General features: G+C 43.0%; 2 protein-coding genes across 5 annotated transcripts; one reads left to right on the forward strand and one right to left on the reverse strand.

Annotated features, from left to right (window-relative positions):
- The first annotated feature begins 4,287 nt into the window (after positions 1-4,287).
- Positions 4,288-7,198, forward strand: LOC134866457 (zinc finger MYM-type protein 1-like). Its single transcript, XM_063886653.1, has 3 exons — positions 4,288-4,371; positions 4,572-4,652; positions 4,829-7,198. Exon 3 carries the CDS (start codon positions 4,885-4,887, stop codon positions 7,159-7,161), a length of 2,277 nt encoding a protein of 758 aa, XP_063742723.1. The 5' UTR covers positions 4,288-4,371; positions 4,572-4,652; positions 4,829-4,884; the 3' UTR covers positions 7,162-7,198.
- Positions 7,199-7,786: 588 nt separating this feature from the next.
- On the reverse strand, positions 7,787-17,094 carry LOC134866458 (transcription termination factor 1-like). Of its 4 annotated transcripts, XM_063886655.1 has the most exons (14): positions 16,975-17,012; positions 15,884-16,051; positions 15,506-15,717; positions 14,589-14,789; positions 13,003-13,209; positions 12,777-12,901; positions 12,402-12,587; positions 12,098-12,176; positions 11,104-11,228; positions 10,725-10,935; positions 9,589-9,681; positions 9,283-9,348; positions 8,974-9,059; positions 7,787-8,154 (listed from the first exon to the last, which is right to left on the reverse strand). In XM_063886655.1, exons 2-14 carry the CDS (start codon positions 15,884-15,886, stop codon positions 7,964-7,966), a joined length of 1,785 nt encoding a protein of 594 aa, XP_063742725.1. In that variant the 5' UTR covers positions 15,887-16,051; positions 16,975-17,012; the 3' UTR covers positions 7,787-7,963. The 4 variants fall into 4 exon arrangements, with proteins under 4 accessions (XP_063742725.1, XP_063742726.1, XP_063742727.1 ...); XM_063886656.1 differs by lacking the exon at positions 15,884-16,051 and having other exon boundaries at positions 16,975-17,094; XM_063886657.1 differs by lacking the exon at positions 15,884-16,051 and having other exon boundaries at positions 15,506-15,714; positions 16,975-17,083.
- Positions 17,095-18,064: the final 970 nt, after the last annotated feature.

Genomic DNA, 18,064 nt, shown 5'->3' on the forward strand with positions numbered 1-18,064 from the left:
ATATCGGCGGTCTCATCCATAATCACAGAGAAAAACTCAGCAGACTTGATTTCTCCAATTAGCGTTCTCATCACATCATGGGCCATAATTTCAGTCATCTCGTTGAGGATGTCATGAGATAGCCACTTGCTCTCCTTCCGAGCCAGCCATGACTGTAACTCCGGGATATCTTCTGCACGTAAGTTTAGCAACTGTATCAAATTGGAAGCCTGGTCTGTTTTTCCTCGAATGGCCAATCCCTGACACGAGAGATATTGAATAGACGATAGGACAGCCAACAAAGCTATTCTGGCATCAGACATCTGCTTTAGTTTTCCAGCAGAAATAGAAGCGGCAACATTAACACCTGCATTAGCAGCAGCAACAATGCTAGCAGCAATGCGATGCAAATTTGACTTTTCATGAGATCTGAATCGTTCCAGTGCTTTAGACCAGCTGGAAAAGCCATCCTGTACAAAACCTTTGAACGATTCTTGATCGTGTGTTGTTGATGGAAGCGGAGCATTCATTTTTTTAGCAGTTGTGCAAACTTCACAAAATACCTTGTCTTTGGTGGTGGCATATGCTATCCACGGGAATTTCGTCTTCCAACTAGCCTGAAATGACCGTCCTTTTTTCCGCACACCTTCACTGCTTTGGTTATCTTCGTTAGGCCTACCGTTAGTTGACTGGGCACTTGTGGAAGTTTGAGCATCGCTTGATGTTTTTTTGGGGGGTTTTATCAGAAATCTCTCCATTTCGTAAGCCAGCTGCGCTCTACATTGGCGGTTAAACGGTTTAAATCTTCGTGGGTGCTCGGCAATCTCCGTGTGTGCGGTTAAATCTCCGTGGGTGCTCGGCAATCTCCGTGGGTGCTCGGGCCCCGAAGCACCCACGGTATCGGCGCCTATGGCCAGGGCGTTGGTGAATACCTCCACGCTGATACTGTCCTGCTCCAAATCAGTACGGTCAGCATACACAATGGACATTTTCTCGTAGATATCGTCTCTTAAAAGGTGTAGGGCCTCACCTGGTCCTCTCACTCTCTGTCTTAATTCGATGCCGATGGGTGCAGCATGCTGCGAACATGGCCCGTAGGCTGCCTCGATCTCACTCACCATCCGCTGTTAACTCCATCGAGCGGACCTGGGATTTTTGTGGCTGATGGCACCCGCTGCGCAGGTCAGGCTGAATTTAAGCTGCACAGCCATGGTTCTGTCTGACCAGTGGTTAGCCTTAGCACAACTTTCAAACTGATAAAGAAAGTCTCTCCAAGATCCCACAACATCGAACTGACTCGGGCGTAATGTGGGAATTCTCTCTCTCTTTCCATATTGTTCATCATCACTAGTGTCAATAAAATCCTCTTCTCGTGCTGCATGAGCAGCGGCTCAGACCGAGCCCTCCTCAGTCAGGCTCCCCGCTCTGTTGGGGTGAAGCTCTGAGCGTAGGCTGAATCACTTGGAATAACTGGCAAAGAATAGTGATAATCCATGGCAGTGAAGGGGTTATTTAGCGGAGACGAGTGTTGTCCTTCCCCATAATGTGCAGCTTTCAATGGGGTCGATGCCATGTTCATTAAACAGTCACATTTCTTGCTCAAAGGGGCTTATAAATTCACTTATAGTGGGCACTTGTTGCTTTGTCGGGGTGATGAAAGGGTTAAGTGATGCCGGTGGGGAGGCACGGACGGTGCAGTCTGCTGCGCCACGTGCCGCTAGCGTTAGTTCAATGCTCCTTATGAAGGGGTTAGTGCTGTTACCATACCCAGCGAATCCAACATTTGCCAGGTTAAAAATGTCCACATTAGCTCCAACACTCTCTCTATGTCCAGCAGGAATGGATTAAAGCTGACTTTTGGGTTCGGTACATTAGCATGCTTCATTAGTCCGTGATTAGCGTTAGCTCCGAACATTGCCGTCTTCTCTGCTACTGCACTCCGTTCTTTTACTCTCGGACAGTATCTCGGCTCCGAACCGTAGTTGAAATGCTCACTGGCATTTGAATGTCTGACCTTGGCTCGTTGTCAGGCCGGTAACCAGCCGCCCAGGCTATTTTTACGTTAACAAAACAATGACGAGGCGTTTGGGTGCCGCTGGAACATCTGCCGCTTTATTTCACTCAGACCGTGATAACACGTCTTTAAGCAGGTTCACAATGAGCTAAACTGGACACTTTTCCCCTCTCCACACTTTGCGCCTCACCGCGGTCGTCGCCATGACACAGCCAGAGAGTTCTCTTTCCTACAACACCCAGGTGCACACGTCACACACATGGCCTCCCGGTAAACACACATTACCGGGAGGCCATCAGTTCGGAGGAACGTCTCGCCATTTGTCTGAGGTATGTGCAGTGGTGGAAGTTGTCAGGGTTGGGGAAACAGGACCCAGGTGAAGTAAATCAAGGGGAAGCAGGTAAGGGTCCAAACAAAAAGCGAGCTTTATTCAAAAGCTGTTGATGAAAACACGAAGCAAGGGGAACACAGGACATGAAAAACACTTAGCTCCAGACATGAAGGGCGACAGGAACAGGCAGGTAACATGGAAGGTATCAGGGAGGAAATGACGACGACCGAACAACCAGGCCCGTCGCGTTCAGGTAGGCATGGTAGGCAATTGCCTAGGGCCCCCGAGTAGGAGGAGGCCCCCCAAAGACGACAGGTTAAGATTTTTTTTTTTTTTTTTTTTCAAAATTCAAAGAAAAGTCTGATACAAATGCAACATGAATCAAACAACATGCATACCAATAAGACAGGTCATGTATTCAACAGCAATGACGATTTTAAATAGCTTCATAATAATAAGCAGTCATCTGTATATGAAGGGCTCTGCTGCGACTGCGAGGGCAGCAACAGCGCCTCCCTAGAGCATGCGATGTCCGAAAAGCGCAACGACACATTGTAGTCGAAATACCCCAGCTCGAGGGGGCCCCCCTTTCCCATGCATTAGCGCGACAGCGTCAAGTGCAAGTGAAAAGTGAAAAATTAAAATGAAGCGAAATTATCTCTCCGGCAATCAAAAAAAGAAGAAGAAAAGGGAAGAGGAGCAGAAAAGAAAACAAGACACCGGTAAGTAGAATATACACAATCAACATGAAAATTGTGCCAGGCAGGGTATACCATATTTTGCTAGAGTAGCGAGGTTGTAACGACGACTAGCTAGGAACCAGTGGTTTGGCATGCTAGCATGCTAACCAAACTTAAACTGCTACCTTTGACTTCACTATAAGTTCATAACGTTATCAGCTGGCCAAATTGATCAACGATTAATTCCTCTTAATATCCTAAATAAACTTCACATATGTTTTCAGTCGTTAGAGCCTTGAGACAACCAGTGAAATAGTTATTCCTGTAGTAGCTAGCTATTTAATAGGAGATTAACATGGGAGTTTACAATAATTTTGCTAGAATACCATTGGGTTGATTTACTTACTTTATTTACATTTTAACGGTTAACATCCCGGCGCAGATCAGCCACATGAAGAAAACAGCCACTTTAGTGTCAATTAATCCTTTTCTAAACCTATTCTGCTGTTTGTTGTTGTTGGTCTCCATGATAGCTGTAAATACCACTGGACCACCGTTAAAAACTGTACCGATAGCTTTGAGCTTTTTCTATGGGACACAGACAGTACACAGACACACACAGACACACCACGGGTGCGGGGATGGCGCTGTTGCCACTCACAGAATTGATTTCAGGAAAACAGCTCGTCTTAGTGACTGTATTTCTGTTTTCAAACCAGTGAAAACGGGATTATTGTAAGATTTTATTATTATTATTTTTTTTACTTTTTTTTGGTGAAGCAGTGCTTCACCTGTAGTCGTATAGAAACCGCCACTAAACCGCCTAGTAGGAACTGTGTGTAATGCTTTTAATATCTATTTCACCACAATTATCAGACTGTAAAATGATAGGATTTCAAAAGCATTTGAAAAATAACCAAGCTAATCATACAGTACTTATTCTTTCTCCAAGGGGCATTGCTGAAATTTCTTCATCCCGCTCTACCAAGTGTTGTCTCTGGTGCTACTGAAGGTAACGTTCTTTTCTACCTATTATTAGTGCCTTCTATCAACACACTTGATGTTATCAAAATGACTTTACATTTTTCTAATTCAAGTCATAGTTGTGTGTATTCATTCCACTTGCCCACAGAGTCTTCTGGACATTTCAAATATGTGGGACATTCACTAATGTTAATGAATAACTGAGTTGTTGAGATCAATGCATGCAAAATGTGCAATATAAATAAAAAGAATATTATTTATGTATTTATTTATTTTTGCACCAGGGCCATCAACATCGTCTTCGTCACATGTTTATGAGGAGGAGCAAGTGGAAGACAACATTGCGGCGTCCACACCACTTCCCAGCAGTGGTTCAACAGAAGGTGCATTAAGCCGCACAATTTCAACTTATCACCTATCATAGTGACCCAAAGTTATAGCAGCATGTGCTGTGAAAGTGTATTAAAATGACCATTTGCTATAAAGCGTTACACAAGTAGATCACCATACCTTAAGCATTTAGTTGTCGTACTTCACACATGAAACTGTGCCATGAATTAATTTGTAATTACATATTTTTCAGCAGTGCCATCAACTCCATCACGACTTGAGGAGGAGCAAGTGGAAGCATCCACACCACTTCCCAGCAGTGGTTCAACAGAAGGTGCATTAAGCCGCACAATTTCAACTTATCACCTAACACCCATGTGCTATGAAAGTGTATTAAAATGACCCTTTCTTTTTAAAGCATTATACAAGTAGATCACCATTCCCTAGTTGCTGTACTTACCACATGGCAATTGTGCTATAAATTAATTTGCAACTATATGTTTTCAACAGTGCCATCAACTCCATCTCCACTTCATGAGGAGGACAAAGAGGAAGATGACATTGACATGGCAGAGACCACCCCACCATCCAGAACTGGGGTACCTGTAGGTATTGCAAGCACCACATTAAGTGATGACCCAGGATGTTGGCCCAGTGTCCTAACAAGCAGTATGCGCTGTGAAATAGTCAAAAAAGGACCTGTGCAAATCATGGACATTGAATTCCCGCAAAACTTAGACAATCCTCCTCGAAGATTCACCAAGGACAGTTACAAAAGAACCATGAAAAATGGTGAGAATATACATCGATCGTGGCTGGTGTATTCCATCCACACAGATGGAGTGTTCTGTTTCCCTTGTACTGTTTTCGGGAAGCGTGAGCGTGACAATGCCTTAACGACCTGTGGCTACGGTGGATGGAAGAACCTTTCCTATCGCCTAAAAAAACACGAGTGCACAAAGGTGCACTGTGACAATGTGAAAAAGTGGCACGACCTTCAGAGGAGACTGCAAACCAGTACACTGATTGATCAAAGACAGATGGAGTTGATGCAACTTGAAGTTGAACACTGGAAAGGCGTGATTCGGAGAGTGATTGCCATAGTTTCCCATCTGGCAGAACGCAACCAGGCTTTGAGAGGAACTACCAGTACCGTGTATGATCGCCACAATGGGAATTTTCTGGCTCAAGTGGAACTCCTAGCACAGTTTGATCCGGTAATGAATGAACACATCAGACGAATACAATGCAAAGAGACAAAGGTGCATTACCTGAGTGGAGTCATTCAGAACGAAATCATTCAGCTGGTCGGAGACAAAATCCTACAGGAGATTGCAAGAAGAGTGCACAAAGCAAAATACTTCTCCGTGATCATGGATTGCACTCCTGACATCAGCCACAAGGAACAACTTTCTGTTGTTCTCAGGATTGTCAACTGTGAAACACCTGTTTCTATTGCTGAGCATTTTTTGGGATTTGTACATGTTGAAGACACAACTGGTAAAGGGCTCAGTGAAATCCTGCTTGACCAGTTGGAGAAGCACAACCTCAGCATTTCAGATTGCCGTGGGCAGTCATACGACAATGGCAGCAATATGATGGGCCACAAACAGGGTGTGCAGGCAAGAATTTTAGAGCTGAACAACAAGGCGCTATGCATCCCATGCAGCAGTCACACACTAAATCTGGTTGTGTCAGATGCTGCCAAGTCTTCAGTGTTGTCCATGTCTTTTTTTGGTATGCTGCAACGACTGTACAACCTTTTCAGTTCCTCTGTGCACCGCTGGGCAATTTTGAAGCAGCATGTGAAGCAGCTCACCCTTAAGCCACTTTCAGGGACGAGATGGGAGGCCCGAATTGACAGTGTGAAGGTAGTGCGGTACCATCTACCTGAAATACTAGACGGACTGTCAGCACTGGAGACATATGCTACAGAGAAGGGGGACTCAGAGACCATGTCCTCAGCAAAAAGCTTACATGGTGAGCTTAAAACATGGTCCTTTCTTCTGTGCACAATAACCTGGTACAACGTTTTGTATCAGGTTAACCATATGAGCAAGCTCCTCCAGAGCCCGGATGTTTCAATGCAAACACTGAAAAAAGAAACCGAGGGAGTGACAGAGTACCTAGAAGATTTCAGGGAAAATGGACTCGCATCAAGCCAAACGGATGCAATGGAGATTGCAGAAGATCTGGAAATTGAGAGGAAATTGCCTGAGAAAAGGCAACGTAAAAAGAAAAGGCAGTTCCTTTACGAGAGTACAGATGAAACCCAATCGACCCCAGAAGAGGCCTTCAGAAGGGACTTCTTCCTGCCTTTGGTTGACACTGCCATCACCAGCCTAAAAGACAGATTTTCCAGACTGGAGGGGGTGTATGCCCTGTACGACTTCCTGTTCAGCATTGATATCATGAGGGCCACAATCAAGACTGGGAAATTGCATGAGAGATGCAGGAAAGTGGAACAAACCCTCCATGATATTGATGCAGACGACTTGGCATTGGAGATCAACTCTGCTGTCCACACCTTTCCAGATGAAGTATCCAGGTGCCCATTTAAAATGCTGGACTACATATACAGTGAGAAGCTGTTGGACCTGTACAGCAATTTAAGCATTGCACTGCGCCTACTTCTGACCCTTCCTGTCTCGGTTGCCTCCGGAGAGAGGAGCTTTTCATCTCTGAAGCGCATAAAGAATTACATGAGGTCAACTATGAGCCAAGAGAGGCTCTCTGGACTGGCACTCATGTCAATTGAGAGTGACGTCCGCAGGTCTTTGGACTTGGAGGGGATTGTGTCTGCATTTGCTGAGGCCAAGGGCCGCAAGCAGCAGTTTCAGTAGGAAATAAAAAAAAAAATAAAGGCTACTTTTCAGTGTATGTTTGACCTCTTTTGTGATTAAAACGCACAGAATTGCGGAATTTTTTTTTTTAAAGGCCCCCAACAACTTCTTTGCCTAGGGCCCCCAAAATCCTAGAAACGGGCCTGCGAACAACAGACAAAAGGGAAACAGGGACTAAATACACAAGGAGGGCGGCCTGGAATGCGACGAGACAGCTCTGGAGGACGGGCTGTAGGACGGACCCCCCCCCCCACTGAAAAATAAATAAATATTGGATTGTCAAAAAAAAAGTGACCTTTTTTTGTATACGGATCATGTAATCCTGTTATGCTATGTATTACTCCCCAAGCCTGCTAGTGCCACAGGTTATTTCAACAGTACATACTCAAGTAAGTTTTCATGAAACAAAAAGAAATCAAAACTGCGTCAGATATAACAAACCCTAAACCAGGATCAGTAAGCAGCTGTGAGTGTTTTCACTGAGGGATTCTTCATTCAGATCTCAGATGTTCCTTTACATATAGACAGACTTTCTGATTATGTTTTCATGTTGATGTGTTCATTAATATCGTGCAGAAATTCCAACATGTAGGTGTGTGGACACATGGGAGATCGTTTTTAGTGAGAAATGTTATACAGCTTGTGTTTATTAACCACTTTTTTATTTAACGCTCTCCTTGCTCCAATATTTAAAAAAATAAGTTCTGAGAACATGCTGCCAAAACAGTTTTGTGACAGGAAAGGATCTTAATGACAGGAAATGAGTTCTGCAGTCAGATCTTGGGGGGGGGGCCTCCAGCGGTCAGCGCTGTGATTGGCCTGTGGTCAGCTGACTGTTGTCCAGCTCCAAGAAGTCGTCCTGAGAGAAGATGTTGGAAAGCAGGTAGCAGCTCTCCTGATGCGCCTCCTCTTGAGCCTCCTGTCCGCTCCTACTCTTCCTCAGCTGCTCCTGCAGGAGAGGAGTCACCCTCAGGTGCAGGAAGTCTATGATCTCTGCAACAGGAAGTGACATCACAGGTGAGGAGGACGTCATGGTAGCTTTACTTAATTCAACTCAAACTGTTCATGCAGTACTCTGTGACATATATTGCAGTACTCTGTGATATACACTGAATAAAAATATAAACGCAACACTTTTGTTTTCACTCTCATCTTCATGAGCTGAAATCAAAGATCTAAGAAAAAAGGCCTATTGCTCTCAAATATTGTTGCGTCTTAATCTGTGTTAGTGAGCACTTCTCCTTCATCTAAGGATCATGTAAGGGATAATGTGCAGTTGGTCATTATGGGAAAAATAACACCCGACAGGCTGATCATGGAACCAAACAAACTAACGACTTGATTCCAAATAATAATTGAAGTTATTTCCAAAAATGATCGTATTTCTTCCGCTAAGAAGAAAAAAACTCCACAGGGCACGAACGGCTGGATCGAGGTTTTCTATAACTGTTCAAGTCTGTTCGCAGTTTCTGATCCACTAACAAGTCCTTAAACCCTGCAGAACCCAGACCGTGTTCCAGTTAGTGTTTACTTCCTGTCTGTCTTCTTCTGGTGATTTATCTGACGTCCAGCGCTCCGTCTTTTAACGTCTTTCTCTTTGTTGATCCTGCTTAACGGTCAATAAGTTCTTGACGGCAGTCTGTAATACTGGATTAACAACGTGTCACATGTTCTGAATTGACCAATCAGAATCGAGTATTCAACTAAGTCATGTAATAACTAGTGATATATACTGCAGTACTCAGTATTATTAATATAGTACTCAGTACTATATTAGTAGTATTACTGTAGTACTCCGGTGTATAGCAGTACCTCCGTAGAACAGGTGGCTCCAGTGGGGCACTTTGGAAACCTTCAGTCTGTGGAAACTCTTCTGAACACACACAGGAGTCACCTTCCTGAAGCACACACACACACACACACACACACACACACACACACACACACACACACACACACACACACACACACACACACACACACACACACACACACACACACACACACACACACACACACACACACACACACACACACACACACCAAGTTACTATGGTTACCACCTGGTCATTGAGGTTACAGCTCTGTTTGAGTAGCTGACAATTTGTCCTTTGAACTCACCCGACAGTATTAGCGACCTCATCCCAGTCGACGTCGCACACGTCCTCCACACGCATGTTGTACAGCCTGACAATACAAACATTATTATTATTTCAATTAATAGAACTAATGAAAATATTAACATTATAATTATTATTAGCACAATTACATCTAATCTATCTTTTTAAATAAAAAATGTCCTTATTATTGAAATTATCGTTAGTGATGATCAAACCCTAAATCTGTTTGAATATAATGACTCTTATCTGCCTTTCAAATTAAAACATGTCAACAGTGATTAGGCGTTGTATTTCAAAAGGGTCTTACGTGTTGATGAGCAGGATTTTAGCCTCCAGTCCTTCAGGTCCTCTGTTGAAGGTGCTCACACCTGAGGCCAGCTTCCCCTTCAGCAGGGAGAACCTGCAGCAGCAGCAACAGCACTGTTATTGATGTTCTTACTGTTGTAGGGCTGCAACTAACGATTATTTTGATAATCGATTTAATCTGTCAATTATTTCTAAGATTAATCGATTAATTGGATAAAAACTGCGGCAACATTTTTTTTTCCATTAGTTTATTCAGAAAACTGTATTTCCAAATTGACAAAATCAACACACAAGACAACCCAAATGTAGGCGATGTTCAGATTTGCTAAAAACTATTGAATGTGTCCTAGTTCACTCATCACCTTCAAGAAACTCATAAAAGCTCACCTTTTCAAACTGGCTTTAATGTGTGATTGTTGTTATATTGCTCGATTTTAATGTGACTTTTACTTTATTTATTTGTTGTCTTTCTTTTTATGTACCTTTTTAAAGCGACTTTGAGCACCTGTAAAAGCGCTTATAAAATACATTTATTATTATTATGATTATTATTATTAAATACAGTACACAGTGTCTCAACCCAACCCACTTTCTGCAAATTTGCAAGCACTTTGACTTAGCCAAATCAATAAATTGGGGTAGTTTAAATAAAAGTTAAAATAATTCAAGTTACTCGTTAGTTTGTTTAGTATTTGGCCGTGTAATAAGCCAGATAATGTGCAGCGAGCTGGTCATTGTTGAAAAAAACACCAACAGTATTAGTACAGAGACCGACGCGAAGCTTTCGGTTGACCGCATCGCTGCACATTATCCCTTACTCGTCATGCAATAGGACGCAAACAACCACTGTAGCTTAAGGTGTGTTCCCACGCTGTTGGATGATTTTAGTCGGACCCAGAGCCGTATATAGATAGGCTCTGGTTGGACCGTGCTTCTCTCCGCCTCCGCCATTTTTTTAATATTTTCTTTTTTCGAGTGACGTAGCCCGCTCCGCAAACAGAGAGTAACAACAAAGACCCACCGAATCGATAACTGAATTCGTTGCCAACTATTTTAGTAATCGATTTTTATGGATTCGTTGTTGCAGCCCTATACTGTTGGAATGATATTATTAATCAGGGCTGATGGGACACTCACCACTTGAGGCGGCACTGGGTCCAAGACCGGGTCTCCACCTGCTGGCTGATCTCCTTCCAGGGCAGGTTGTTACACAGCTGGTCTCTGGTTAGACTAGGACCTTCAGAACCAGCAGAACCAGCAGAAGCCCCAGCCAGAGCCTCCAGGTGAGCCTTCAGTGCAGACTTCAACTTGGACTCCTCCTCTATGCTCCACGCACCCTGTCCTACAGCTGGACACACACACACACACACACACACACACACACACACACACACACACACACACACACACACACACACACACACACACACACACACACACACACACACACACACACACACTTAGTAAATAGTGCTTTGTGTTCCTACGGAACCTGCAGAAGCAGGTCAGGACTGACCGATGTGTGCAAAGCGTTTCTGTAACGAGTACGCGCTGCGATCCATCTTCTCGGCGATCTTCGACCAGTCGTTCCCGTGCAGAGTCTGCAGCTTGCTCAGACAGCGTACTTCCTCCTTCGAAAACCTGAGGGAACAACAGGTAAACACACGCACGCGCACACGCACACGCACACACACACACACACACACACACCAGGTTTTAACCACAATTGTCATCACAGGTACACCCATGTTAACGGCCACCCCGTCAACGATTCGTTTTTGGTTTGCGCCTTGATACAATTTCCCTTCCTTATATTTAGTCAGAGCGAGTCTGGGAGGAAAAGAGTAACAGACAGAGGTCTGAGCAACAAGCTTAATGCTCCGGTAATAATAAATACACTGAGGTCGATTGGTTCCTACAACACAAACTGTCACACACTGATCCGTCTGTCTCATCACTTCGAGTGAATCAATGAAGTCAGAACTGTTAGGAAGCCAGTCATCCCCACAATCACATTGCAAACCCGGACTGGGTGACTCGACTGACACACTGAATCCCGGGAGTAGAAGTGTATTTTTACTGGATGAGGTTTGGTTGGGTATTTTCAAACGGATCTACCTTGGTTATTTGGGGATTTTTTCTTTTAAGAAATGAACTGTCCTTTGTGGACCATTTAAATACACTGTATGACTTTTTGATTTCATTTTTATTTCTGGTTTGAGGGTTTCCTTTTTTGTGGTGAGAATTAAATATAGACGATGTACATTTTTACAAAAATATTTTGAGTTGTGTTGCTTATTTTTCTTAAAGTAATTCAGTGTTGGAGGGTGGACTATAAATGATATGCACCTTTGTGCAGTTTTGACCGTGACTTTAAAAAAAAATCTTAAATGTCAGGAGAGAGACCTGACTGGCATCCCTAAATGAAATGATCAGACATAAAAAATAAAAGTCAAACTGTCACAAGGTGAACACGCACACTGACAGTGGTCTGGTTTCTTAACACTAACCTCCCATTGTAGTTCCGTTCATCAAACATCTTCCTGGCTCTGATATAGACCTGATGACAAGTGCGAGGAATCCCCTCAGCTGGACGGACGGAGAGAGAACAGTTATATATATATATATTCAAAGAAAAGAAGAAAAAAAAGAAACAATGTTGCCAAAGCATCAAAATACACAAATATATGTGTGTGTGTGTGTGTATGTGTGTGTGTGTGTGTGTGTGTGTGTGTGTGTGTGTGTGTGTGTGTGTGTTGTGGTGTGTGTGTGTGTTTGTGGGTGTGTGTGCATAATAAAGATTAGTGTGAATACCAATCTTCTCTAGGAAACGATGTTGTGCTCTCAGTTTTCTGATCTCCACTTCCTGGTTCTTGTATCGGCGTGGGAACAGCAACAGATTGGCCGAGCTGATGCTTGTGAGAGAGAGGAAGTCCTTCATGTTCTGTCTGATTCGCTGGTTCTCCTGATGAGAGCAGCGGCCGGAGCGCAGACTCACACCTGCACACATACTTCACTTATAAATACTTGCAAACACACACACACACACACACACACACACACACACACACACACACACACACACACACACACACACACACACACACACACACACACACACACACACACACACACACACACACACACACACACACACACACACACACACACACACACACACACACACACCTTGCTGTTTGAAGGCTTTGAAGCGGTGCAGGTCGTATCGCAGCAGTTTTCTGATCAGATCGGCAGATTTATTCTTGATGTCTGGAACAAACTCCTGCAGCTCCTCCACCAGTTTAGAGTCCAACCTGACAACAGGAAGTACAACAAGAAGTTCAACCTGAAGTACCACAGGATGTAAAACAGGAAGTATATTGTTAATAACATAATAATTATTATAATAACTCACGGCTCTCTTTCTGCTGCTGTTACTGTGCTGCTCGTCTTCTGAGTCTGTTTCTCCTTCTTCTCCTTTACTCCCATCACATCTTTCTTTCTCCTCTTGTTCTTCTCCTCCTGGTGTTGTGCAGCAGCAGAAGGACAGACCTCGTCCTCCTCCTCCTCCCTCCTCCTCTTCTTCTTCTTCTTCTTCATGGTGTTGGTTTGCGTGGTGGTGCTGATAATAATATGAATATGTTTTATTTAGAGCGTTATTCAAAGACACTTTACATTTTAAAATTCATAAAAACAACTTTTAAAAACAACACACACACACACACACACACACACACACACACACACACACACACACACACACACACACACACACACACACACACACACACACACAATAAAGACAAATGTATTGGGCTATTCATTGAATTCAAGAGTTTCCTTTTGGTGCCACATGTGTAGAAAATCAAGCACCTACCCATGCAGTCTGCCTTTAGAAACATTTGTAAAAAACAATGGGTCGTTCTAAAGAGCTCACTGAACTCGAACGTGGTTCTGTAATAGAATGCCACCGTTGCAACAAGTCAGTTCATGAAATTTCTTCTCTCCTAGATATTCCACGATCAACTGTAAGTGGTATTATTGCAATGTGGAAACGTTTAGGAACCACAGCAACTCAGCCACGAAGTGTCAGACCACGTAAAATTACAGGCCGAGGTCGCCAAGTGCTGAGGCGCATAGTGCGTAAAAGTGGCCAAAGCTCTAACTGCAGAGCTCCAAACCAGCTCTGCATTAAAGGTCTCCTATTATGCTCTTTTATGGCATATACTATAGGACTCAATTATGTAAAAAAATAATGTCTGACGTGTTTTGCTCAAAATGCCAAACATACTGTATCATTGATTTTAGCAGGTCCGCTATCCCTCTGTTTCAGCCCCGTTTTCGAAAAGTGCTGATTCTGTGACTGTAGCTTTAAATTTGAGCTGAGCTGAAACAGGCCACGCCCCTTTGGAGCGCAGCTCTCTGTCTGAAGAGAGACAGGAGAAACTCAGCTAAACACTTCTCAGTGTTTACCACTAGAACGAGACATTATATGTTTTATATATAGAACATCTCTAAGTCCCTCCTGCTGAACACACACACACACACACACAGGTGCTGCGGAGGGGGTGCAGCTTGCGACTGTATATTGGGGACAATAGGTTGGGATGTGTCACGTGGGCGGGACGTTGCCAGGAGTTCAATGTAAAGTCAGCCCACATTTCTGATATGATGTCATAACCGAAGCTAATCTGGATCAGTTCGTTTGTACCCCCGTTTTTAGAGATGTGGGTAAGGAGGAAAAGAGAGAGGGTTGTATTTTCTGACACTTCGTGAGTCTACTTACACAACGGGGACACATAGTTATGTATAAAAGACATCTAAAAGTGCATTTTGCATAATAGGGGAGCTTTAACGCCTGAGAATTTGGAATGCGATGTCATGAAAGCTCCTGTAGGTGTAATGTGTAGGTGGTCCAATACTTTTGTCTATATAGTTTACCTTGCTCTTAACAACAGGAAGTACACTGTTAATAACAGAATATGAAGAATAATAACTCACGGCTCTCTTTCTGCTGCTGTTACTGTGCTGCTCGTCTTCTGAGTCTGTTTCTCCTTCTCCTTTAATCCCATCACATCTTTCTTTCTCCTCTTCTTCTTCTCCTCCTGGTGTTGTGTAGTAGCAGGATGACAAACCTCCTCGTCCTCCCTCCTCTTCTTCTTCTTCTTCTTCTTCATGATGTTGTTGGTTTGCGTGGTGGTGCTGATAATAATATGAATATGTTTTATTTAGAGCGCTATTCAAAGACACTTTACATTTTAAAATTCATAAAAACAACTTTTAAAAACAACACACACACACTCACATGGTGAGCTAACGTTGCCATAGAGACTCTTTCATGTACAGCAGGTTACAGGGCCGTGCAGAGGCTCCACTAACATGTTATTAATAACACACAGAGACGTCATGTTACCGGTATCAAATATTATTTAGCCCACTTAAACGGAGCATGAGTTTAATTTCCAGCTATTTTTCTAACTTTTCAGCATGTACTGCCAGATAGATAGACATTTGCAGAAGAGTTGGATAAAGCTGTAGCGGCTTTTGTGATTCTGACGGTGATTTATATATTGGATTGGCCATGAGCCTTCACTGCTCCTATTATAAGTTGTTAGTAGCCTTAAGGGCTTACACAGTTGTTATGCTAGACCACATCGCCCTTCACTGGAGGTAAAATCAGCTGCAATAAACTACATTTCAGCATCTAAAGCCATACTTCTGCTGTTATTTTTGGTGAAAGTAACTCAAAAGTAGTGTAATGCATTACAGTTCAGAGACAGTAATAATGTAATGTAACTTACTACTTAAACAGTAATAATGTAATGTAACTTTTTACTTAAACAGTAATAAGCTATATGTACTGTATTACATTTTGGAAGTAACTTGCCTAACACTGAATATGAACATTCATAACTCACGGCTCTCTTTCTGCTGCTGTTGCTGTGTTGCTTGTGTTTTCCTTCTCCTTTCCCAGCACATCTTTCTTTCTCTTGTCCTTCTTCTCCTCCTCGTCATGGTGTTGTACAGCAGCAGGAGGACAGACATCCTCTTCCTCCCTCCTCCTCTTCTTCTTCATGGTGTTGTTGGTTTGCATGGAGATGTTCTCCTCTCTTTTCTTCTGTTTCATCTTCTAATAATAATAATAATAATAATAATAATAATACATTGTATTTAAAGAGCGTGCCTACTGAAAGACACTTGATCCGTTTAGCCCTGTGAATGATAGATTGACTTATACTTTATATAGCGCTTTGTCCAGTCTTTACGACCCTCAAAGCCCTTTACATACTACTCACCATTCACACCACATTCATGCAGGGCAGTGTGCCACTTCTAGGAATCCAACATTCACACATGGTTGGCCATCAGGAGCAACTCAGGTTTAGGTATCTTGCCCAGGTCGACATGTTGCCAGTGACGTCATCGAAGTTATCCGAAGCCTCGCTGACTGTCTTATCACGTGACTGCTTTAGATAGTGGTTCAGATCAGTGAAACCACTGAGACTTCAGTTGTATAACACTCAGGGGAGGTTCTGGGGGGGGGGGGGGGTAAACACTGACCTAGGACCCCCCTGTGAACCCCTCCCAAAGAATAGTTAATAAAATGACTATTTATTGCTATATCAGTGGCGCGATAGGTGGAACTAATGTAACTCGGCATTTTAGTCGGACCCCTTAGGGGCCACTGGCCGTCTGTAGCACGCAGGAAAAAAACAACACATCCGTTTTTACTTCAAGTTAGATTAAAACCCAGCCGCTCAGAGACTAAAAATCATCAAAAATGGCAGGATATTGTTGCTGAGATGTGAAAGAGCAAACCCCAGCCTGGGATGCAGAGATCCTTAAGTTCAGCAGAGGCTGAACTGTTCATTAACTTATACTCAGTGTTGCAGCAAATACTGTTTATGTAATTTAATACAATTGTAACTTAGTTACTAAAAGAGGGATTGTAGATGGGAAAAAAACAACTGCTGAATCAATGTTGTTACTGAAACACAGAACCTTGACTTAAAGATACCGAAATAAATACCAAATGTATTTTATGTTTGTTCCACGCAAACAACAACACAGATTGTCTTTGTCTTTTTTAACCTGTGTTTATTGTGCCCCTCTCATAAGATAACACCACACTGGAATGGCGGCCATACATGTAGAAATTCAGATTTAAGAAACATTTGGAGTAATCTCTTTACTAAGTACTATTACTTATCTAGTACAAGTATTCACGTTTGACATATATCTTTGATCAGCGTTATATTCTGCCATAAGTTCTTAATAAGACGGGTTTGTTGGACTCTACTAGTGAGTCTACTGCTAAAATACAATGAAGTACTTTTACTTTGTACTTTTAAAGTAATTATCTGTCAAAGTAATCTTTATAACTCACCGTGGTCTCCAGCCGCACGCGGAGGAAGGCTGCTTGTTTACTTCCGGGTTCTTTCGGGGCATGCGCAATGCGCCTCAAAGAGCGGGCTGTGAAGAGGTCTCACTCTGACTTAGTTTCCTGATCCCTTCTCATTGAAGTCGGTTTCAGGAGCGCAATCTCACATTTACAGTGTTGGGAACTGTTGGAGCTTGGACCTGCTCCGCGTGTTCTTTTGAATGACGAGGAAACGTTCTTCTTAAATTTAACACAATCAGCTTTAATAAAGTAAAACAATAAGACACAGGTTACAGAGCGCTCTGGGCCACACTGTCCTTACACACAACAGAGAGTGTCAGGGCACGAAGTCTGACAGACTATATTTCCCTCAGCCCAGTTTTTGTACATGTTTGCAAAAATAGACAGTTAGGGCAGTGTTGATCTTTTGGGCATTGTTCCAGCTCCTCCTTCCGTCTCCCGCGTGAAAAGATTGTTGCTGCCTCTCCCACGGTGTCATCCCATGCAGCCGGTCTGCACACCAAACGCTACAGCATCTGTGGACAGAGCATAACGACCTTGCAACACACCTCCTCCCCTTTTACCAGTTCCTGTCCTCTATTCTTTGTTCTCTGTTTCCCTGTCCTCGACTGCCTCCAGCCACCACCTTTGCTGCTCTCCTTTGCCTTGCATGTGAGTAGTAGCCCCCCCCTTTGCTGCTCTCTTACTTTGTAGGTGAGTCCTCTGTCTGACCTGGTTTCACCCTGCTGCTCCCCTAAGCTTTGCCTGCACCGTTTGTTATGATTCATACATTCTTATACAAGTAAGTAAATCAGCATTAAAGTTAAGTAACACACTCTTGAGTAACACAATTACTAAGTATTAATCTGAATCATAAGTATATAAGTACATCATATTTCTAACCAAAACATTTAGCATGAACAACTGAATTTAACTACAATAGAACAGAGTTGGGTGTAACGCGTTACAAAAGTAACGGAGTTACAGTAATGTATTAGTTGTTGCTGTAACGCAGTGCTATAACACATTACTTCTGAAATGTAGGTAATACAATAACCGTTACAATTCTCAGTAACGCAGTTCCAACACATTTTAA

Source organism: Eleginops maclovinus, chromosome 6 (assembly GCF_036324505.1).
Source record: "Eleginops maclovinus isolate JMC-PN-2008 ecotype Puerto Natales chromosome 6, JC_Emac_rtc_rv5, whole genome shotgun sequence".
Taxonomy (NCBI): Eukaryota; Metazoa; Chordata; class Actinopteri; order Perciformes; family Eleginopidae; genus Eleginops; species Eleginops maclovinus.

Coding starts and splice junctions, on each gene's coding strand:
- LOC134866457 (XM_063886653.1), top strand. CDS start 4,885: ATGGCAGAGACCACCCCACCATCCAGAACTGGGGTACCTGTAGGTATT.
- LOC134866458 (XM_063886655.1), bottom strand. Junction 12,588..12,776: donor CAAAGCCTTCAAACAGCAAG/GTGTGTGTGTGT, acceptor GTATGTGTGCAG/GTGTGAGTCTGCGCTCCGGC. Junction 11,229..12,097: donor GAACGGAACTACAATGGGAG/GTTAGTGTTAAG, acceptor TTGTTCCCTCAG/GTTTTCGAAGGAGGAAGTAC.